The sequence below is a fragment of the Electrophorus electricus genome, chromosome 2 (assembly GCF_013358815.1).
Source record: "Electrophorus electricus isolate fEleEle1 chromosome 2, fEleEle1.pri, whole genome shotgun sequence".
NCBI lineage: Eukaryota > Metazoa > Chordata > Actinopteri > Gymnotiformes > Gymnotidae > Electrophorus > Electrophorus electricus.
This window is the reverse complement of record NC_049536.1, coordinates 21,806,758-21,830,199: the sequence shown is the minus strand read 5'-3', so window position 1 is coordinate 21,830,199 and position 23,442 is coordinate 21,806,758. Positions and strand designations below refer to the sequence as shown.

The window sequence follows — 23,442 nt, the reverse complement described above, 5'->3', positions numbered from 1 at the left end:
CCTGTCTTCTGACAGGACCCACCTGCGTCTCATTAACCCTGTGCACTATTTATACACCCACAGGTGCGGAGGGACAGCGATGCACATTAGTGGTCAAGACCACGCTCGTCTACTGGTGTAACGCTGCTCCGATCCTGGAGACCACCTAGACTCGTCGTCGCTACTTTGTTGAAAATGGAAAATAAAGAACCTGTTAGTGCAACTTCACCTCTCGCTTTCTCTATGCCGCCCTCGTCACAAGGTGATCACTTCGACACTGCTGCTCTCGATTCTGTGCTCATTTCTGGCGTTTTCTGCATTAATTTCCCTTGAAATATATGCTAATGTGATAAATATGGTTGTCTCTGATGCATTGGGATTTTTTATATCTGGGAAAAAAAGTAAATTGTAACCGATAATCTTATCTCTGAAGTTTAGCAGTAGGAACTCAATTTGACCAGCAGATGTCAGACTAAGACCGTAGAATAGCCTACTAATACCAACGAACGAACAACGCGTTTGACACTTTTTTTTGTAGATCGCTTTCGTTGAAGTTTATTGTTGTTATTGTTGTTGTTTTTCTATAATACCGGCTTTCAGTTTTAAAATGATCGCAGCCCGGTAGTGTGTCTTGGTGAACATCGCAGCGTCGCAACTGTACAGTAAGATTAGAAACACCGGATCTTACATTTACTCTTCATAGCTACTTTATTAGGTACACATATGCATGTTATAATTGTGTAGTTACATTCCGAGTCCATTGTTTACGACAGACCACCGCTGATCATGTGTCATCTCCAAGGCGTAAAGCGTTATTGCTATAGTAGCTACGTGACTGTCAATGTTGCGCTGCTGATATCTTACGGCGCGCAGCGGCAGTTTTCAGTTTTTTGCAAATGTCAGCGTTACTGATAGAATGAAAGTGGCAGGCGAATCACACTGTGTAACACTCCACATAAGTTGTCTTATAGCGGTAGTTACATACCCGAACGTTAAACATTTCTTCTAGGAATATACAGGCAGATCTACAGAGGCATGGTGATTTGTCTCCGGTTAGGCATAAACAAGGAAGTTTAATCATCAAGTACATTTATTCTAGTACTCACTAGCGGACTAGTTTAGCCAAGTGGTTACTTCGGAAATTGCCAACTCTCTATCCTACGACCCGCGGAGTCTGGGGTTCGAGCCACTGGTGATGTCTAGGTTTTTTTTTTTCTCTCTCTATATATAATATACTGTATACGTAGGTTACGAATTATCCTCACAATTACGCTTTTACACACACCTATCTATCTATCTATCTATCTATCTATCTATCTATCTATCTATCTATCTATCTATCTATCTATCTATCTATCTATCTATCTATCTATCTATCTATCTATCTATCTATCTATCTATCTATCTGTATTTGTTTGCTTGTTATTCAAAATCTGAGTTCAACTCTTGAACTTCCTTATCAGAACTGTATCTCGTTTGCTTCTGGAACGTTTTCATTTCAATCGTGTGTTTAGGGAGATATCGAATCATTATTCCAGAAGAAAAATTCTCCAGTTCTAGAAATCTGCTTTAGAGTCTGTCCTCCAAAGCTGCTCTTTGGCTCTGTCCAAGCATAAACACATCCAGATGTAGGAAGAAAGGTGAAAGATCATCATACATGGCATCCACTTCTTCCATTATCCAAGGGTCACGGTGTTGTGTTTCCTTTGCCAGTGTCTTTGCATGCACAACTTCACTAGAGCTTCAGAGTCCAGTGTTGCTCTCGCTGTGTATTGTGAGCATTACAGCATACAATTGTTAAATATTGTATCATGGAGGAGCCCAGCGGCCCCAAAGTTTTTTTTTTTTAATAAATAAATAAACACACACACACACACACACACACACACACACACACACACACACACACACACACACATATATATATATATATATGCATACATATATACACTCCTCATATATTCCTCTTATATTCTGCCCATAGATATATATTCATATTTATTACACTCTACTTCTTGCTCTTTGTTCTTTGATGGGATGATACTACTATTGCACTCTGTTCTGTAACTGCACAATGCTCTGGCCTCTGTATGCTTCATAGATCAGGCTTAGACTTTAGATCTTCTGTAACTGCACAGTACTACTATTTGCACTCTTCTGTAATGGCACTCTGCTAGCATTTGCACTTCTGGTAGATGCTAACTGCATTTCACTGCCCTGTACTTGCACTGAGCAATGAAAATAAAGTTGACTCTACCTTGAATCTAATCTATAGTATTGCCATTTCTAGACTTCCTCACTGTTAATAAATGTGTTATTATTCAATAGTGCATTCAGTAATCAATGCATTAAGAATTGATTACTTTTTAAACCCACTTTGTATAATAGCTCCCGTCAAGTCCTTGATTCCTGAATCTATGACACCTGTCAAAATTGTTATAACAGTGTTGGTGTGATACGTGGTTGGTTAGATTACAGCTATAATAGCCTTATAAAATCATTTAGCTTTCTATGGTGACTTTGCAGACTAAATTAAAATTAAAACAATGTTAATAAAAAAATTATTTTAATAAACAAAACAATGAATTTTTTTCTTCTTCTATTGCCTATAGACCTACTTGAGATTCGAATTGTAGCTGTTTCGAAAATCCAATAGATGGCGATCAAGGATTAGGTTTGGAAAAGCATAAACGTGCATTTAACGAGGAAACAAAATAAGATATATTTCTCAGCTGCTTTTGCACAACAAAACTTTGGCCAAATGTCATGTGACTTTTTTAGCTGATTAATTACATTTCGGAAAAATGCGAAAGAGTAAAAAGAAGAAAAAGCTATCGGTGATCTCTCATTTAGCTTGCTTGGCATCAAACTGTTCGTTTGCCTGTGTATACAGCACTCCGTGGAGCAATGTTTTGTCGTGACACTGTGCGTTCCAGCGCACATTTACCTGTAGTTTGGTCAACGTGCTTGCGCTGCGTGGAAAGTGGATGAGACGGATTTAAAGGCTCATGTCATGCATGTTAATAACAGGCACCATAACTCCGTTGGTTCAGCTCGGGATTATTTATTAGGAAACATTCGTATTCTTCTGTTAGAGAACGACTGATCCCAGATAGCTACGCTCTAATCCTCCACTCCGTTAATTAAAAATAATTTGAGAGCAGTGGAAGTCGTGTTTTTCAGAAATGCAATCATTTCTGGAGCGGCTTAACCGTCTGCTTGAGGTTAAGGCTGTCGACAGATTGTGTTCAGTGGTTATTTAAACCTTCGGAGAGTGCAACAAAGTGAGGCTCGTGGGTTTTAGGTTTCGAGTGTCGAGGGCATCATCTTTTAACCATGTGACCTTATACACAACTACAATTTAACAATTTAAAGAAATTAACCATTTTAAAAATTGTGTGTGTGTCTGTGTGTGTGTGTGTGTGTGTGCGTGTGTGTGTGTGTGTGAGAGAGAGAGAGAGAGAGTGACAGAGGTAGAACACGGGCTTCTAATTAGAATGTCCTTGCTCCTGATAAACTTTCAAGGGCGCGCGCGTGGTGGACCATATAGGCTGCCTCTTATCCCCTAACTTGGAAAAGGATTTTTTATTTTTATCAATACAATAGACTGTCCTCTTATATATATTCTCCTCTCTCTTTAGAATATCCTGCGACCTGAGATCACTGGCAAATAAGCAAGAAATCGTGTTGATCAAATTCCGAACTGACAGCCCTTTTCCTCACGTGGATTTTTGAAAAACAAACAAACAAAAAAAACATCTATTTGCTAGGATTTTGAAGTAAAAACGGTTGAATCCGGACTGTGATGTTAAATCCATTCAATCAAAAATCTTGACATACTGAGGAATCAAAGTTTACATAATCAGATTCCATGCCACGCGGTAATGAGAGAGTTAATCGTGCCGGTACAGTAATTACGCTTGGCGCTTTCATGCCGCCGTCCACCAATAAGATGCCTAGCGGGCTCCACCCCCTCCCTGCTCGCACCCGGTCCTCAAAATGTCTAATACGCTGGAAAATCAAAACGCGAGCCTCCCCCGCTCACAGACCCCTGGTGCTTCGCGCGGGGAGCGCAATGCTGAGAGACGCCTCGCGTCTCTCCGAGGGCTCCTGCTAAGTTAACGGAATATATTATTATACTTTTCATTAAATGCTTTACTTTTGCCACTTTACTAATTTCAGCGTAGAACATCGTGACGGCCTGTCAACTTTAAAAGGTTTTAACAATTTACTGTTCCCCTTTTTTACCTTTTGTAACCATGAACCAGACCATGTCAAGCCCCTGAGGGTTTACGCATTACGGAGATGGAGCCGGGGTTTCACTGGAAGCGATGGACGTTCGCGGGGTCAGTTATCTGCCTACTTCTGTGCGGGTGCGCGCTGGATCGAGCGCTCGCTCAGATTCGGTACTCAATTCCAGAGGAGCTCGAGCACGGAGCATTTGTCGGCAACATCGGCGAGGATTTGGGTTTGGATGTGGCCAAGTTGTCTGCCAGGAGATTTAGGATAGTGTCTGGAGCCAGAAAACAGTATTTAGAGGTCAATTTGGAAAACGGGATTTTGTTTGTGAATGAGAAGATTGATCGAGAAGAGCTCTGCGAACTGAATCCAGTTTGCTTTTTGCACATGCAGGTCGTCATCGAAAGCCCTTTGGACCTATACCGAGTGGAAGTTGAGATTTTGGACGTTAACGATAATGCTCCGAGTTTTCCGTGGAGCGAGTTTAACCTAGAGATTACCGAATCTGCTGCCCCCGGCTCAAGATTCCCGTTGGAGAGCGCTCAGGACCTTGATGTCGGCTCGAACTCGCTCCGCTCATACTTGCTGAGCGCGAACCAACACTTTGTACTGGACATCCAGACGCGCAACGACGGAAGTAAATTCGCGGAGCTTGTGCTCGAGTCTCCCTTAGACCGGGAGCAGCAGAAAACTCATGAAATGGTTCTCACAGCTGTGGACGGTGGCTCTCCGTTGCGCTCAGGTACGGCTCAAATCACGGTCACGGTGCTGGATGCGAATGATAACGTTCCCGTATTCGACCGATCTGTTTACCGGGTCACTCTCGTAGAGAACGCACCAAGAGGTAGTCTCGTGCTCAAGCTCAACGCCACGGACCTGGATGAAGGGGCGAACGGTGAGATAACCTATTCATTCAGCGGGCACGCACCCCTAAAAGTGCGTGAGCTATTTAGTGTGGACTCTTTCTCGGGTGAAATTCGAGTGAACGGTATCGTGGACTATGAGAAAGCCAGCGTGTACGAGCTCTACGTACAGGCTAAAGACAAGGGTCCCTCTGCTGTGGCCGTGCACTGTAAAGTACTAGTCGATATTTTAGACGTTAACGACAATGCGCCCGAGGTCATTCTGACCTCTGTCTCCACACCTGTTCAGGAGGATGCACCGCCCGGTACCGTGATAGCCGTCATTAGTGTAATGGACCGTGATTCCGGGGAGAACGGGGCCGTGGACTGTCAGATCCCTAGCAACCTTCCCTTTCGGCTTCACTCTTCTTTCAAAAACTACTACACTCTAGTGACGAGCGAATTTCTAGACAGAGAGCTGATTTCCGAGTACAACATCACTCTCACTGCGCGAGATTTAGGCTCGCCGCCGCTTTCCACTAGAAAAACTATTCTTGTCCAAGTGTCCGACATTAACGACAACCCCCCGCGTTTCGTTCAGCCGTCATACACGGTCTATGTGACAGAGAATAATGCCCCAGGCGCCTCTATCTGCTCGGTGACTGCATTCGATCCGGACTTCAATCAGAACGCCTATCTATCCTACTCTATTTTAGAAGGTGAGATACAGGGTATGCCCGTGTCCACTTACGTCTCAGTCAACTCAGACAACGGCAATATTTACGCTCTGCGATCCTTTGACTACGAGCAGCTCCGAAACTTTCAGATTCGAGTCCAAGCACAGGACGCCGGTTTTCCGCCGCTAACCAGCAACGTGACTGTCAACGTTTTTGTTTTGGATCAAAATGACAACGCACCAGTCGTCGTGTCTCCGTTACCGAAAAACGGCACGCTGGCCACAGAGGTGGTACCTAGGTCGGTGGACGCAGGATATCTCGTGGCGAAAATTACAGCCTTGGACGCCGACGCAGGGCAAAATTCTCGCCTCTCTTATCAGGTGCTGCAGGCGACAGACCCGGGGCTGTTTAGCGTTGCCCTTTACACGGGTGAAATTAGGACGATCCGTCGCTTCACCGACAAAGACGCCACCAGGCAAAGACTCGTCATACTGGTCAAGGACAACGGACAACCTCCGCTTTCTGCTACAGTTTCTATCATTTTGTCATTAGTGGACAGCGTCCCGGAGTCCCTGTCAGATTTCGGTGACCTCTCGCTCAGCCATCAGCCGCCTTCCAGCCTCGCGCTCTATTTAATCGTGTCATTGAGCACCGTCTCGCTGATCTTCCTTGTGGCTATTCTTGTACTGACCGGGGTCAAGTGTTACAAAGACCGAGACTGCACGAGCAGCTACGCGCTTTCCTCGTTCGGAGGTGCCTGCTGCAGTTTCGAGCCCGAGCCACCCACGGAGGTGTTCAGAAAGTCTAACCTTAATATGCAGATTTCCACAGGAGCCAAAGTGCCCACGAACTGCGTGGAAGTGAACAGTAACACGGGAACTCTGTCTCAGTCGTACTGCTACAAGGTGTGTCTGACACCGGAATCCGCCAAAAGCGACTTTATGTTTCTAAAGCCATACAGTCCCGGTACCCCGAGAAACAACGTCGCGAAGGGGACCGACAATCTGGCGTGGAACGCGCAGAGCCGAAGCTCTTCGGTGAACAACGGAGCGACAACTGCTAACGAGGTAAACACAGCTGTATTTGTTTGTTTACCTTTATCCCTGGACTGTGGAATTGGACAGCAATTAGAAATCGTGAAAAAATGCTTCTTTATTTTTTATGGAAAATTACACTTTCTTAAACGCTGTATTGTTTACCGAAGTATAAATCAATTGCGTTATGGTACTTCACTTAAAATCTGCCCATAAAATCTGGAAAATCAATGAGAGTAATTCACTGCTACAGTAATAACTTAGCAGAATAGGGCATCAGTACATATTCAGTGACGGTACAGTGAGGAGAAATTAGAAGGCAACGTCAGTGAACTTGCTTAAAAATAAACGAGTGTTTCTCGAAGGTGAGGGGTTGGAGGGCCCATAGTGGAAGCAGGGGATCCGTTACTGAGGAGAAACGAGGACAATGCGTCTCAGCGTGTCTCTTTCTGAGACAGCTAGTTCTCTTTCTATGATCATTAACCTTTCGACAGACACAATGCTTTCCTCAGGCAAATTGCTTCTCTCCTACAGACAGTTTTTCGTCATTCAGGCTTGTGTTTTGTCGTAAGCAGTCTAACACCGCGAGGTAAGATCTTAACGCAGTTAAAAAAAGAACAAAGATGTTCATTTGAACTTCGGAAATATCACTCTATCTTTTAACCAAACAAGTCAGGATAAACTAAACGTAGAATTGTGCTTCCTCGAGGTTAAGGGCTTCGGGACGCACGCGGTTGTCTTTCTCCTCCTTTTGTCAGTTGGGTTTGGGCATAAAAGCTCTCATCAACGTTGTCTCAAGGGCACGCGCGCGACATTGCCATTATACGGTGCACAATGACGCTCGGACGCGGACTGGTTCCGTCCGTAATGGGACTGAAAAATGGGAGCGCGTGGGGGAGAGAGAGCAGAAACCGACTGGGACGTGTCGCGCCTGTAGATTCGTCCGCTTTATTCTCAAGGAATGTGAACTGGTGAATGAGAAAAAAGAGATCGCGCGTGCATGTGTCTCGTGCGTGTGTTGTGTGCGCGTGAGGAACAGACAGAGGGAGTCTGCTTGAGCTAGATCTGAAATATTCTAACCAAACTAGATGGATATAAAAGTGTGATATTTTATTGTCATTACTGTATATCATAAAGACTAAGTTATAGGACATTCTCTACTGCTCCGTTACCTTCGTCGAGTTAAAAGGCTGGATTTTAACTTTAAAAACCTGTTAAACTCTTTTTGAGAAAAAAAAACAAACATTTAATTAAAGCTTCTAAAACTACCGGATCCAGAAATACCAAACATCTAAAAGTACAAGGAAAGGTAAAACAGTTACCGTTGAAGGTCACCTCTAGACATCTCTTTCGTGTTATTAGCCCTTTTAATGTTCCCTACCAGGACAGCTTTTTTGGTGAGTGAGCGAAGTTAACGCATTCCCACGAGAACTGCTATTCAAAATGCTCACGGACGGTAATTTTATTCTATTTTAAAAAGCAGAAAGTTAAAACTGCCAAACAATTAAATTCATTATTAATCTCTAATTAATTTCCAGTCTAGTGAGGATTCCTTTGAAGATTAAAATCATTTCTCATTTCATCCCCGCGGTGGCTTAATTGGTTTCGGAAGGTATTTTGAATTACCATTCTGATACGTTACATTGCATCCTTCCTGTCAGTGGTTCTAAGTGAATAAGTAGAGCGTGGAATCCATACTCCCCTACTTTAACTCGGAACAACATCAGCGGGCTTGCTCGCCTCGACACCCTCTCCCCCGCTGCGCCTCGGTGCATGAAAGGAAGGAAAATGACAAGAACCTTTGCTTAAGGCATAAAGTTCCACTTCCAAATGAAACAGCGTCATTCACGCTTTTGACCACAAGGGGGCAGTCAATGCTCCTGTACGTGACTACGAAACTACAAACGTTCGACCCATTTGTTTTCCATTTATGTATGGATTTTTCGTTTATGATAATACTGATTAATGTTAATTTCTGCATTTTTCTTCGGGATCAATAAAGTGTTATCTTATAATATTTTAAAGAAATATGTTTAAATAAAGTTTGCCAATAACTGTTGAAAGTCACAAAGTGTATTTTTTTGCAGTTGAAGCAAGACAATACTGACTGGGCTCTCAACAAGAATCACACTTCGTCTCTGAAGAGGTAACACACACACGCACACGCACACACACACACACACACACACACACACCCACACACACACCTGTAGTCCTCATTTGTATGTAGAATATTGTAAACAGTCAGACTGAATCAATTTGAGGTTCTTTACCCTGATCTCTGTAGAGAAACATCTACAGTGATCATCAGCAGCAGACCCTCTAATAAATATCCTATTAAGAACCATTACATCATGGTTCATGTTTTTGTCACTCCTGAAACTACACTTTAGGGATCAGTCCATCATGCTGGGTTTGAATGAAAAACCAACAATTTTTACACATGTGACACTTCACCACTCTACCGTACACATTTGAGAATTCTTTGGCTGTTGAATCTCTTAGAATTGTGCAATAGAAATATTCATAAAATTCTGGCCATAGAGACATAAGAATCCTGCACATAAGAATATAAGACGTAAGAATCCTGCATTTCAATGACCATTTATGAAGAAAAATGACATTTGCCTGCTTCAGTAGTTGGTGCCAGTCACACCCTCCACTTAAGGTAACCATAACAGGACCTTGATAGCGACGTAACTCACTTTTCAGTTGAACAACACTCTCACCGATAACCATTCTCACCAATTCTGTTTGTCACTGGTTTGCTGCATCAGAATATCTGACCGTATTGTGTCTGCACTAATCACCATGTCTCTGCGATGCGTCTTAAGCTATAACTCAGTAAACATGGACGGCAGTCTAATGCGGAAGGCCACGCAGACTGATCCTGAGAACTATATCAGACCAGGGGCTGCTGGACAGTACTGGACCTGGGGGACACGCATGAGAGGTGAGCTAATAAATCCCCCAGAGTAGCTGCAACCAGAGTAGATCACACCTCCTGGTCCACGGTGGCCGGCCTCCTAGTCCTACACTGAAAAAGGGGTGTTCTATCAAAGTTTGGACAGTACAGCACTCTCTTGAAATGTGAAACTCTAAAAGACGCCTGAGAGATTTCTCATCTCCTTTATCTTTGGTAATTACACTCTAAGCAAGCATTTACATAGTTTGCTATTCTTGTGTGTTGTTCCTGCATTGTGATCACTGACCATCAGAGTTTTCTGCGTGGGAGGTTAGGGTTTATTTGTCGATGCTTTCTTCTGCCAGGCCAGCCTCTGTGTGCAACAGAGTAACAGATTAACAAGCTCCGAGAGGGGCCATGATCTAAGAGAAATGTCACATCGGTAAAATGATTCCTGGTTTTATCTGGGCCTTGGTTTGTGATGCTGTTTAGTGCTTTTAAGTAGTGCTGAAAAAATACACTTCACTGTGCAGTTAAATATACTTTACACATTTCTGAATCCCCAGGTTTAACAAGCAATTAGCAGTAAAAAATGTGTTGTTTTCATCTTACTATCAAACATTCAGGCCAGCTACAACTTTTCTCCACCCCACAAATCCTATAGGCAGGGAAAATGTATTTCCTCACTCTAGTTCCCCCCCAATCTGTCCGACCCAGAGTACAGAATGTCGTCACCAGCATCGGGACCTCCGCAGCGGACCTGGACGCCACGCTACAGCACCACCACCAACCCCCAGCAGCAGCAGCCGGCAGCCCGCCCACAGGCCCAACCTCCACCCGACTACCAGCATAATGTCTACATCCCCGGCACCCCCTCCGCCCTCTGCACCCTGCGGCCCGGCCAGCGGGGCGAACTGGATGTCCACAACTCCTTCTCCACCTTTGGCAAGAAACGCAAGTTCATCTCGCCCAGCAGCTATGACTCACATGAGGACGTGGGGGCAGAGGTCATCAACAATGACCTGTACAACAAATAGGGAGGGAGGGGGCAGCGGGGGAGGAGGGCGGGGCTGAGAAGGGCTGGCACAAAGGGACTCGGTGCGTTAGCATGGGAGGTGTAGGTGAAGAGGAGGAGCATGAGGGTAGAGGGGAGAGTGCAGAGATCCAATATGACCAAAGCAGAGCCTATCTTTCCAAACCAAACTGCTCTTGTCTTACAGTTCCATTGCATTTCTACTGCGTGTGGTCTGCTTCCTACGAGGCTGTTTACTTGGAGGCACACCGCTCGGTTGAATTCTTTCATTCTGTCATGTTTGTGTATTTAGGGTACATCAGGCATGGGCCCGGACAAGGAGGTGTCAGAATTCACGCTGGGATATAGAACTGGCTCACTGTCACATTGCACTTGTCAGTCGGTGTCAGGTCCACAAGAAGGCAGAAAGAAAAAGATTTATGGGGTCACTAAGGAAACCACCTTGAGATGAACCCGAATGTGCTCTAGTAACTGAACCATCCAGAAATGAGGAACCTGTAGTATCATGTATGCCATGACTATGGTGACTGAAAACAGGCATGATTTGGGTGGCAAGTAGTATCAGTTTAGTTGATCGTGGCCTGAATAAAGCCCTCCTACTGCTCTGATAGGCGAGCATGCCTACAGAGCTCTAAAGTTCAAATGTCTCAAATCAGCACCAGTGACAAAACAGTGACATATCATTATCAATATTATTATTATTATTATTATTATTATTTAAGCTTTTTTGTGTTTAAAACTATTCTTCATTATTATAACAACAACTTTGCTAGTGCTGTTAATTTGACAATCATGTCAGCCAAAACGTGAACATTACATGGCCTCTGTGAAGTGTGAAATTTCTGTTTCAACAGCATCGTCATGCCATGGGACAAAGCCTTAGATTGACTGATTGCTCACTGGAACAGATGAGTCAGACTAATATGTTTATTGCTCAGTGAACAATGTGAACAAAATTAATATGTATGCAAATTGTGTAACTGACACACAGGTGATTTACTTTAGGCGATGGCATTACATTACTGTATAAATCCTGAGAATAAAGTATTTTTTTCTGAAATAATAGAATACTTTAAAGACTTTTCTTCCCCTCTTCTTGCTTTAGACGTGTTGGTTCACTTTATGATGTCATAATGTGTCATAGGTTATCATATGTTACAGTTGTTGGAATATTGCCTATTATGTCGTTTCCTTTCATGTACTGGAATATCTTTATTGCTTGGTGCTACGTGGTTGTAGTTTTTACATTGCCTTACACTTTTAAAATATTTGCAGTGTCACGGATTTTCTCAGCAAACTCATGTGTAATTTCATAAGTGTTTCGCTGAGGTATGTAGGGCTACCAGTTAACCGTGTATGTAATTTACGCCGAAGTAGAGAATTTTCCACCCATAGATGGGTATCTTTATTTATTTTTTCTACCATTGCCTGTCACTGTATTTTATATTTCATTGTTCATAAGTAGTATTAAAAAATGACCCGTGACATTAGATTTTACGCGCCATTGTCACGAAAAGAAGACTCTCAGAAAAAAAGGCCTACATCACTCTCCCTATCGGGAGTAAACATTCCAAAATGCTAATTAAATTCCTCGTTCCTCTTCTTGGCCGCAGAGAATAGACTTGGTTCATTAACTAAACAAACACACAACTCCGTGTTGGAAATATCATTTTAATTAAACCCAGTGAAACAGAGGTGGGGTAGGGGGTGCTGGGGGCTTTAACTGAACCTTAAAATGCCATACATGGACACAATCTTGAAAGTGGCCCGGTGTCTCCAGCGCCCTTTCCGTTTTAATTTCCCCGGGAAATGAGTTCAAAATGTCAATAGATGTGTATCGTCCAATTGAGAGGGGTAATTAGATTTGCCACATGTCCTTTCTCACTACAAATGATAATATCGTAAACAGTCCATGTAACGCTAACACACTTCTCTAAATCGAAGTTCGCCCATCGACCGGATGTGACAAGATAAGTCCTTTTATACACTGCAGTGTAGTGGAATAGCCTGATTAAAGTTATTATTTTGTAATTACTTCATTCGTACTTGCGGTAGTTTACCAGACACAGCTTAGTTCTAAACTTTCAAAAAGCATTTTCAACAGAGAAGCTGTTAGGAGAGAGATTTTTTCGAAGGAAAAGTCTTAGACTGTACTGTTTCCATAGGTGTACATCCCAGAGCAAACAGTGGCAATAACTCAAGATGACGGAACACTTAAAAATCTGGAAACTTTCACTGGATGTTAATGTGCAATTCATTTTAATGGAACAGTATTATGATTTAATTTTCACCATAGCCATAAATGTAGGCCTCTGTTGGTCTTTTGTTTGTTTAAGGTTTACCACAGGCCTTAGCATTTTCACATGTGCTATGCTTTATTGATCTGTGCAGATGAAGATTGGTACCTTGCCCTAACACTAAAAACATTCACCATTTATTAAGCATGTCTGTGCTGTAATGGACCTTTAAGGATGATTTTTATTAGCTCCTGACCTTTAAACCCAAAGAGGCCAAGCCATAGGCAAGCAGGCAGTTTGACCTTGACCTCTAAGACACACAGAATATTGCTTCATGGTTACCATGGCAACACCTACCCAGTCTTTCTGTTCTTCTCCCAGTCGGTTCTCCCTGATTCGTAGCCTGCTAATCAGGCCTATTTTACTAAATGTTATAGCACCCTTGTAGGTCCTCTGCCTGCTTTCAGAGCTCATCATTCTGCTCTGTGCAGAAAGCCTGCCTGACTCACGCCCTCTGTTACCTTCATATTACTCTTACAGGAGTTGGAACTAACATGGACATTCTCTATATATGTATATCTCTAATTTGGAAGTTTCTTTCTCACCCTACACTTTTTCACTATGCAGCATCAGTATCTGTCAATGCATCACATGACTTTAGATGTCTGTGGATATTGCTCTCAACTGCGTTCATGGTCTTTGGATTGCATATTTTATACACAGGATATGATGTGAAATATCATGTGCTAAACCATTAGAGCTTCACACAGGGCCCTGCCGACTCACCTCATCCTCGAACCCTCAACATTACAAGCTCTTCACAGGGATCATCATGTGGACATCTCGCGTCGTCCATGAGTCGCTGAATTAAGCCCAAAATGCCTCCTGAAGGCTCAACAGTTGTCTAAGTATTTCACTCAGTCTGTTGCTCAGTAGAGTGACCTGTATTACGTTATTTTAAGAGATATAATCTGTGAACAGCCATGTATACTAATAACAACCAACATTCAAGTATAATTGGCAACAATACTGGTGCCCTGCAAGAGCAGTCAAAGAAAACAAATTTCAATATTTTGGCATTTTATAAGCACATGAGCTATTTAAGTATTTATTCAGCAAAATAGTTATTTTCTAAAGGAAATCCTACTGTAAACGAATTAATTATAAGAGATTTTCAAAAAATGATATACATGAAGAAAGTGAAAACACTTATTTTCCCAAGCAAAGTCCTAATCCATATCTGTTTTTCTTTACAGTGTTCTTACACAAGCATCTGATCAGGACTTTTAGATTTGGTCATATGTATTTTTATGAAGGCATGAAAATAATTGTTTTAAATCGGTCAGCCTCCGATAGCATTTATGTATAAATATAATATCATACATTTCAGATGAAATCGGTCCCTTGATTTAACGCTCGCCTCCTTAAGGCAGCGGTTGTTTGAGAAGAAGGCCCCTGTTGCTCTCGCTGAGAAAAAGGAGGCTCGCCTATTTCAGAGTTCAGCCAGCAGAGGTCGCTTACGTTCCACCTTAAAATGTTCCATCAAAAGTTGTTCTTTTTACTTATTTGAAAAATCATTTAAATGTAGAATTTAGAGCCAAGACAGAATACCATTTTAAAAGTCAGCAAATTATTTCTTATCATAATTTCGTCTCATATTCTGCTATATACCTCCCATCAAAACAAGACAATATTCACACTTCTTGTGAAATAATTTAATGTCTAAGCATCCAAGTTGGCATTAATAGTTCCCGTTAATGGCAAACGTTGTTCCTACTTCGGGGACACGTCACACGTAGGTGCATTGAACGTTCTTAAAGGGCCATGCGCGTTTCTATAATAGTCTCATTACATGACACTTCCCAATTAATATTCGGTTTTTAACGTCTCAGTCAGTGTAAAAAAAGTTGTCTTTGAATTCACTATGAGTGAATGTTCAATCTAACTTTAACAGTTTAACAGAAGTTGTAATGGATTCTTTAGATGCATCTAAACATAGTGTCCTTCTTAGGTAATTAAGAGATTACTCTTTAATGCAGGCCTACTGGGTAATTTCTTGACACCCTACTACAGGGGTGTGCAAGTGATCTACTACCATGCAGAGTTTAGTTCCAACCCCAAATTAACACACCTGTTCCAGATAATCATCTCCTTCAGTAGCAGATTGATATTAGAGCCAGATGTGCTAGATTAGGGTTGGAGCTAAACTAAATTACTTATTACTAGAATTATTGTAACTTTATTTGCATAGCACTTCAATAAACACAGTTTACAAAGTGCTTCACAGAAAATATAATGCAGAGAGGAATAATGAAACTATATATATACTATATATTATATGTATCTGCACTCACAGTGATCCGCCACTCTATGGATCCCAATTCTTTATTTCCCTTGCTTACGGACTTTATAAATAACTTGTGAATTCTCTTAAACACTTTGTAAGTCCACTTGAGTGTTTCCACTTTGATTAAACAAACAGGCCACAGAATGATCTAAACTCTTTGGATGCCATTTAGAGCCATTTAGCCTTTACTTTTTACCTATTATAAAGACTTCTATGGACTGATTATTTTCTTGGATTTCCTTCATATCAATATAATGATAAGTGTTCTTTGTTAAGTATTTGTTTCAAACTTTAGTTATGTCAGAGCCAGTGGGTCTAATTCCATAGATAAATTAATAATTTCGACGATGCCTGTAATGAAAGCCCGATGATAGTTAATGAAAAATGTTCTCAAAGTCTTTTCTCAAACACCTCCATCATATTGTTCTTTGCTCGCACTGACACATTTGTTTGAGGGAACATAACTGTTCACTTTACCATGTAGACAAATCTTTGCATAAATGGTTCTCATACTAGGTGGTGCTGGACTGAACCTATCAGTCACCTGATCAACCTGTGATTTCTCACATGTCACACTGCAGAATTTACATGGTTTTAGGTCAATTTGTAACTGCTATAAACAGTCTAAGCACATGATTCCATTATGATCTAGATCCAGAGGTTGCACTTCTCTGACATTCAAAACAGATTAGACAGTGTTCAGATAGATCTTCATTTAGGGTAACTGTAAGTAGCTTACTGACATCAGTGTATAAGGTCAGATTTAGATGTATTGAAACACTTGAATGGATCCTAGCATAGAATGACACAACACTACACTTAAAGGACTGTTCTTACTCTGTATATATAAATACTGAAATAATCAATGATAAGATATTTGGCTTAAGTGCTAAAACCACATAAGAGTCCATAAAAACTAAGTTTATCAGAATAAAATATGAGGTAATTGATAACCACCTAAAAGTCCCTAAAGATAAAGCTTATAAAACCAATAATTGATGTGTGTCACGGTACGGCCCCTCTCCCCAAACATCTCCCTGTGTGTGTGTGCGTGCGTATGTTCGTCTGCACGACCACACCCTCTTTGTGTTTTACACCTGCTCCTTATTGTGTGTGGTTAGTGTGTATGTATAAGTCCTGTGTCTATGTATACGTTTTGCCAATGTTTGAACCAGGTTAGCTTGCTAACCATGTTGTCATCTGTGTGAAATAAAACATTTTGTTGTTAGGCATGGCTCGTCATCCTGCTTTCAGAACGTCACAATATGCTTATTGTATAAAAAGAAAGGATTTCTTTTTTAACTGTATGTTACATTTAACAGGGGTACTGAACAGTGAAAGTGCTACCAGAATTAAGCAGGTTCTTTGGATGTTATAAAAGTTTGAAACTTGTTCACTCTGAAATGTGAATACTGTGCATTTAAACTGAGGATCTTGAAAATATGCTGCAGATGTGAATATAATTTTGATATTTTTACATTACAAAAGAACTCTTGTAGAAACCCCCCCGCCCCCCGCCCCCCCACAGATTATTTAAACAACAATCTGATTTTGGTTTGACTTTATTTTAATTAAATGTTTATGTAGGAAACTCAGTGTGTCGCTGTCCATGATAGTGGTGCTGAAACCTCATTTATACCTCTTACTCATCTAAAATGCACTTACAGCGGACTTTGCATAATATAAATGAGTTAGAATGCCTTTCTATTAACTTAAACCAGCCTAGTGCAGTCAAAACAACAGTAATTATCAAGACAATATGAGCAAAAGCACTCACTTAATAGCTCCATAACCTTTGTCTGTCCATTCAGTGTAAGTAAGTCCTTCCACTTGTTAATGATGAAAGAAACAGGCCAGACTCTTTTTGCATATTTTTTTGACATATTTTTATATAATTCTCCGGAAACTTCTTGTACTTATTGTTGATTGATTTTCCAACATTAGTGAAGTAAAATATTTATATATATATAAATAATTTATTCTTATTTATATAAGAATAAATGTTACTTTTTGCATGTTTTTTTTTTTAACTTTAAAACTTGAAATAGCCTTGTGAAAAGTAATGGAATGAATTCGAAGGTAGCTTTATAATATCAATATCATCATCATCATCATCATCATCATCATCATCATCATCAACAACAACAACAACAACAACAACAACAACAACAATCATTATCGTTATTGTTATTTATAGAATTTCACTTTAATCCAAAGTCTCAAAGAACTTAATGCAAAAATTGTTAAAGAAAGTTTACATGATCAAGTACAATAACGAAATTATATTACTAATAATGAAATACATAAAAAACCCCAACTTAAATTACATATATGCCAAGATAAATAAATAAGCCTTCTAGAAGTATTCGAGAACACTTACTGACTTTGTATCTCTCATATTTTTGGATCACTATTCCAGAGTATAGGAGACATGTATATGAAAAATCCACTAACTGAATGTGACCCTAGAAATACCAGTGTCCTTCTTAAGGTTACCAAAGTGTGACTATAATGCTGTAATGCTATTATACTGCCTTGTATAATTTGTATTATGCAGATTATTTGGTTGTAATGAAATTATGAAACTTGCTCAGTTTTAAACATGCTTTTCAGTATTCGAAAAAATATAAATGCTGCAGATGTGAAACATTTTTTACATTTTTTTTTACATTCCAACAGAACTCGCTGAGAACAGTTTACATGTTTTTAAGAATACAACAACAACAACAATAATTATTATTATAACAACATCAACAATAATCTCTTTTGCCTTGTTTTTTAAAAAAATGCAGTGTGTCGCTGTCACACATCAGTGGTTCTGAGAATTACTCTACACTTCTTAAACACCTCTTATCATGAACTTTGCTTAAACATAAATACATTCAATATCCGTCCAAAAATGTGAAACGACAGTGATTGCCGAGACAACATAGCGTTAAAGTCCTCACTTAGCTCCAGCTCCAGAAGCAGCTCTGCAGCCTCTGCCTTAACCACCTTTCACCCAGTCCTTATTCTTTCCTCTGCGGACCATCACTGATGTTGGGCTCAACGTGTCGCTGTCGGCCAGTAAATGGCACAAAAGGCGCAGCCTATTAAAAGGTTTGCATATATCTAACATTCAGTAAGAACATCTCGCAAATTCTCAGTTTTTTAACGATACTCGGCAGTCCAGAGGACGTTCGGAGAGCAAACGGGTCAAGTTGACATACTGAACGTTTGTTGAACATGGCATTGACGATGAAGACTCCGGGATATGTGTACCGTTTAACGTTTTTCTTTGTATTTTGGACGACATGGAGAAAGGCTTTGTCCGTCACTCGTTACTCTATACCGGAGGAGATGGAGAGGGGATCCGTCGTTGCCAATCTAGCCGCAGATTTGGGATTAGACATAAGTGGCCTGGCTCAGCGAGAGGTAAAGTTAGACATATTTCACAACAAAAAATATTTAGAAGTAAACAAAAGAACTGGGGAACTGTATATTATAGATAAAATAGACAGAGAAGACATATGTCAAGCTAAAACAAAGTGTTTTGTTAAATTGGATCTCATAATCGAAAGCCCTTTACGTATATTCAACATTGAACTGGGCATCACTGATATAAACGATAACGCACCGCATTTTCGAAGAGAAAGGATTGAAATGGATGTGTCGGAGTCTGCCTCACCAGAAGAGAGATTCTCTTTACCCAGTGCTTTTGACCCGGATGTAGGTATTAACACGGTTGACTCTTACAGACTTAGCAATAGTGACCATTTCACTATAGATATTCACTCTGGTAGTGATGGAACAAAATATGTCGACTTGGTCCTGATGAAGGCACTGGACAGAGAGGAACAGGCTGTCCATAATCTCATTCTCACTGCCGTCGATGGCGGAGTACCTGCACGCTCCGGAACTGCTAATATTATTGTTCGCGTGCTGGATACCAACGACAACGCGCCTCAGTTTGACCGCACAGTTTACTCTGTAAACATGAGTGAGAATTCGCCGATTGGAACCCTTGTCACTAAACTAAACGCATCTGATGTGGACGAAGGCTCAAATGCGGAAATAACATATTCATTTACGCTTTATACGTCTGAGAAGACGCAAGAGGTATTCGATTTGAATTCAAAAACTGGTGAGATAACTGTTAAAGGCACAGTAGACTTTGAAGATATGAAAATATTTGAAATGCATATCGAGGCGAAAGACAACGGCCCCATTCCGCTGTCCGGTCAGTGTAGAATAACACTACACATAATGGACATGAATGATAACTATCCGGAGATAACGATAAAATCACTGAAGAATACTGTAAAAGAGGACATCCCCGTCGGCACAGTGATCGCTCTTGTTGCTGTAAGCGACAGAGACACGGGAGATAACGGTAAAGTTAATCTTACAATAAATAAGAACCTACCATTTACTTTGAACAAATCCTCAGATTATCACTATGAACTAGTGGTCTCAGAAAATTTAGATCGTGAAATAATTCCAGAATATGAGATCACTTTACAAGTGACAGATGGCGGAAATCCTCCATTGTCTGATAATGAAACTATAACCGTGCACTTATTAGACATAAATGATAATGCTCCCCAGTTCCCACTGACTTTCTATAGTATAACTGTTATGGAGAATAACGCGCCTGGGGCATTGCTAAGTTCCTTAACTGCCAATGATCCAGACCTCCATGAAAATCAATATCTAGTTTATTTCATAATAGAAAAGGAAATAGTGAACACCTCCATGTCCATGCTGTTCTCCATCAATCCAGAGAATGGAAACCTTTACGCATTAAAGACGTTTGATTATGAGATAGAGAAGGAGTTCCTTTTCCACATCGAGGCCAGAGACTCTGGTGTTCCTCCACTCAGCAGTAACGTTACTGTTCACATTATTATTATGGACCAGAATGACAACACACCTGCCATAGTGTCTCCATGGCGTGCGCACGGATCAGTGGTGGAGGAGAAAATACCCAGATCCACCGATAAAGGAACTCTGATAGCCAAAGTTATTGCTATTGATACCGACTCAGTCCACAACTCCAGGATCACATACCAGTTTCTGCAGAACACTGACGCTACATTATTCAGCTTGGACCAGTACAATGGAGAGATCCGGACCATGAGAATGTTCAGCTACAGAGACTCACGCCACCAACGGCTGGTGGTGATCGCCAAGGACAATGGAGAGCCCTCTCTGTCTGCTACAGTCACCATCAAATTGTCCACAGTGGAGACCGCACTTAAAACATATGCTGACATGACTGAAGTGCCTTTAGAATATGACATCTTCTCAGACTTGAACCTGTATCTGGTGATCGGACTGGGCTCGGTGTCATTCCTGTTACTAATCACTATATTGGTCACCATCGTACTGAAGTGTCAGAAACCGAAGCCCAGTAAAGCGGCTCCTCCGTGTAGGAACAGTGTGATCAGTGAGAGGAACTCTACCATCGCAGATTCCACCCTGGTCTCCAATGATGCCTACTGGTACAGCTTGTTTCTAGCAGAGACCAGGAAAGGAAAGCTAGTAGTTAGACAGCCAGTGCCAAAGGGGGCGCGATACATTGTGTCCAGTATACCGAGGAGCACGGGACTGACCGAGACTAGTGACTCAGCCGCATCTACTTTACAGGTAAGATAGATGTTTAAGTAAGTAATGCACAATATTTTTTTTTTTCTGCATTTAGGAAGTATATATAGGCACATCACAGTAACCCAGTAAACAGAACTTTTTTTGGTGTTTGCAATACTATAAATAAGGTTAACGAATGGTTTCTTCCGCATATTTGTACTGTAGTTTAATAAAACCAGTTAGGGATGCATCTTTCGGTTTGCGCACAATGTGTCGCTGTCTTACAGCAAAACGCACTGAACATTCATTGGCCGATTTACACTTGTCGCCATGACAGTTGATTTCTGTGTGATCATAACTGCATTTTGTATGTGATAGCTTCTGGACAAAATATTGAAGTTCTAGCAAAGCGGTCTTTTATTTCCTTCCAAGGCATATATACTTATACTTATTTGATATAAGTTACCAAACATTATTCTGACGCGTTGTTGGACTTCGAAATATTGCATGGGTTGCTTTGTTTGCGGACCGTAATCACATACTGAGACAATGGAGATGCATATGAACGCACAGTCTTGCAGAAGGTACGTCTCGTGTGTTATTTTATTCTGCGTGGTGATCCACACGTCGTTTTCTGTAACTCATTATTCTATTCCAGAAGAAATGGAAGAAGGATCCGTGGTTGCAAATCTAGCCACTGATTTAGCATTGGATTTAAAGACTCTGGCTAAACGAAATGTCCGTTTAGATGTTATTGCAAATAGGAAATATCTCGACATCAACAAAGAGAAAGGGGAACTCTACATACTAGAAAAGATCGATCGTGAACTTTTGTGCCCAGCTAAAACGACTTGTTTTTTAAAAATGGAACTGACTGTTGAGAGTCCTCTGCGCATATTCTATATCGAATTAGAAATAACAGATATTAACGACAATAATCCGCATTTTCGACGAGACACAATTCATCTGGATATTTCAGAATCGACAATAGCAGGTGAAAGATTTTCCGTCAGCAATGCGGTAGATTCAGATGTTGGCTCTAATTCGGTCAAAACCTACTATTTAAGTGAAAGTGAACATTTTGACATAGAAATACAGTCTGGGAGAGACGGTTCAAAATTTGCAGATTTAATTTTGAAAAAGGCATTAGACCGTGAAATTCAAGATGTTCATAATCTTATACTAACAGCTGTAGATGGCGGAGTCCCCGCGCGCTCAGGAACAGCGAGCATTATTGTTCGCGTGCTAGACGCAAACGACAACGCACCCAAGTTTGACCAGGAGAGCTATATAATAAATGTAACGGAGAACTCCCCCATTGGGAGCCTCGTTGTCAAATTAAATGCAACAGACTTAGATGAAGGTTCTAACGCTGACGTTATATATTCATTCAGCCTCTATACGTCGGAAAAAGCACAGGAGGCTTTTAGTTTAAATCCTGATTCTGGTGAGATAAGAGTTAAAGAAATGATTAACTACGAGGACTTCCGAATTTATAACATGGAGATTATAGCAAAGGACAAAGGCACTAATTCATTATCCGGACAGTGTAAACTAACTCTTATGATTACCGACATGAATGACAATCACCCAGAAATTTCCATACGATCTTTTTCAAATCCAGTTAAAGAGGATGTAGCTGTAGGCACAGTTATCGCAGTTGTTAGTGTGAGTGATAAAGATTCAGGAGAAAATGGACAAATTGACATTTATGTATCTGATAAATTACCTTTTGCGCTAAAAGAATCATCTGACAATTATTACGAACTTGTTGTTTCAGAACCATTAGACCGCGAAAAGGTTCCAGAATATGACATCACATTTACCGTTATAGACAAGGGCAAACCTCCTTTATCTGATAATGAAACTATAACTCTAGAACTGCTGGATATTAACGACAACGTTCCGCAGTTTGCACAATCATTCTATACCATACAGGTTATAGAAAACAACGCACCTGGAGCTTTACTGAGCTCCCTCACCGCACACGACCCAGACCTCCATGAAAATCAATATCTAGTTTATTTCATAATTGAAAAGGAAATAGTGAACACCTCCATGTCCATGCTGTTCTCCATTAATCCAGAGAATGGAAACCTTTACGCGTTAAAGACGTTTGATTATGAGATAGAGAAGGAGTTCCTTTTCCATATCGAGGCCAGAGACTCTGGTGTTCCTCCACTCAGCAGTAACGTTACTGTTCACATTATTATTATGGACCAGAATGACAACACACCTGTCATAGTGTCTCCATGGCGTGCGCGCGGCTCAGTGGTGGAGGAGAAAATACCCAGATCCACCGATAAAGGAACTCTGATAGCCAAAGTTATTGCCATTGATACTGACTCGGTCCACAACTCCCGGATCATGTACCAGTTTCTCCAAAACACGGATGCTACATTGTTCAGCTTGGACCAGTACAATGGAGAGATCCGGACCATGAGAATGTTCAGCTACAGAGACTCACGCCACCAACGGCTGGTGGTGATCGCCAAGGACAATGGAGAGCCCTCTCTGTCTGCTACAGTCACCATCAAATTGTCCACAGTGGAGACCGCACTTAAAACATACGCTGACATGA

The 23,442-nt window shown here is 41.1% G+C and overlaps 2 protein-coding genes across 3 annotated transcripts; both read left to right on the top strand.

The window, feature by feature from the left end:
- Positions 1 to 4,028: 4,028 nt before the first annotated feature.
- Positions 4,029 to 10,713, top strand: si:ch73-233f7.1 (uncharacterized protein LOC100537710 homolog). 2 transcript variants are annotated; one of them, XM_027007188.2, is made up of 4 exons: positions 4,029 to 6,804; positions 8,859 to 8,917; positions 9,606 to 9,724; positions 10,394 to 10,713. In XM_027007188.2, exons 1-4 carry the CDS (start codon positions 4,285 to 4,287, stop codon positions 10,711 to 10,713), a joined length of 3,018 nt encoding a protein of 1,005 aa, XP_026862989.1. In that variant the 5' UTR covers positions 4,029 to 4,284. The 2 variants fall into 2 exon arrangements, with proteins under 2 accessions (XP_026862989.1, XP_026862990.1); XM_027007189.2 differs by lacking the exon at positions 9,606 to 9,724 and having other exon boundaries at positions 10,394 to 10,609.
- A 7,427-nt stretch (positions 10,714 to 18,140) lies between these two features.
- On the top strand, positions 18,141 to 20,930 carry pcdhb (protocadherin b). Its single transcript, XM_035523576.1, has one exon. The coding sequence runs from the start codon at positions 18,519 to 18,521 to the stop codon at positions 20,928 to 20,930; it is 2,412 nt and encodes an 803-aa protein (XP_035379469.1). The 5' UTR covers positions 18,141 to 18,518.
- Positions 20,931 to 23,442: the final 2,512 nt, after the last annotated feature.

Excerpts from the sequence above, each read along its gene's own strand:
- pcdhb (XM_035523576.1), top strand. The coding sequence starts at position 18,519 with ATGGCATTGACGATGAAGACTCCGGGATATGTGTACCGTTTAACGTTT.
- si:ch73-233f7.1 (XM_027007188.2), top strand. The coding sequence starts at position 4,285 with ATGGAGCCGGGGTTTCACTGGAAGCGATGGACGTTCGCGGGGTCAGTT. Across the intron at positions 6,805-8,858 it reads GAGCGACAACTGCTAACGAG|TTGAAGCAAGACAATACTGA; the intron begins GTAAACACAGCT and ends ATTTTTTTGCAG. Across the intron at positions 8,918-9,605 it reads CACACTTCGTCTCTGAAGAG|CTATAACTCAGTAAACATGG; the intron begins GTAACACACACA and ends ATGCGTCTTAAG.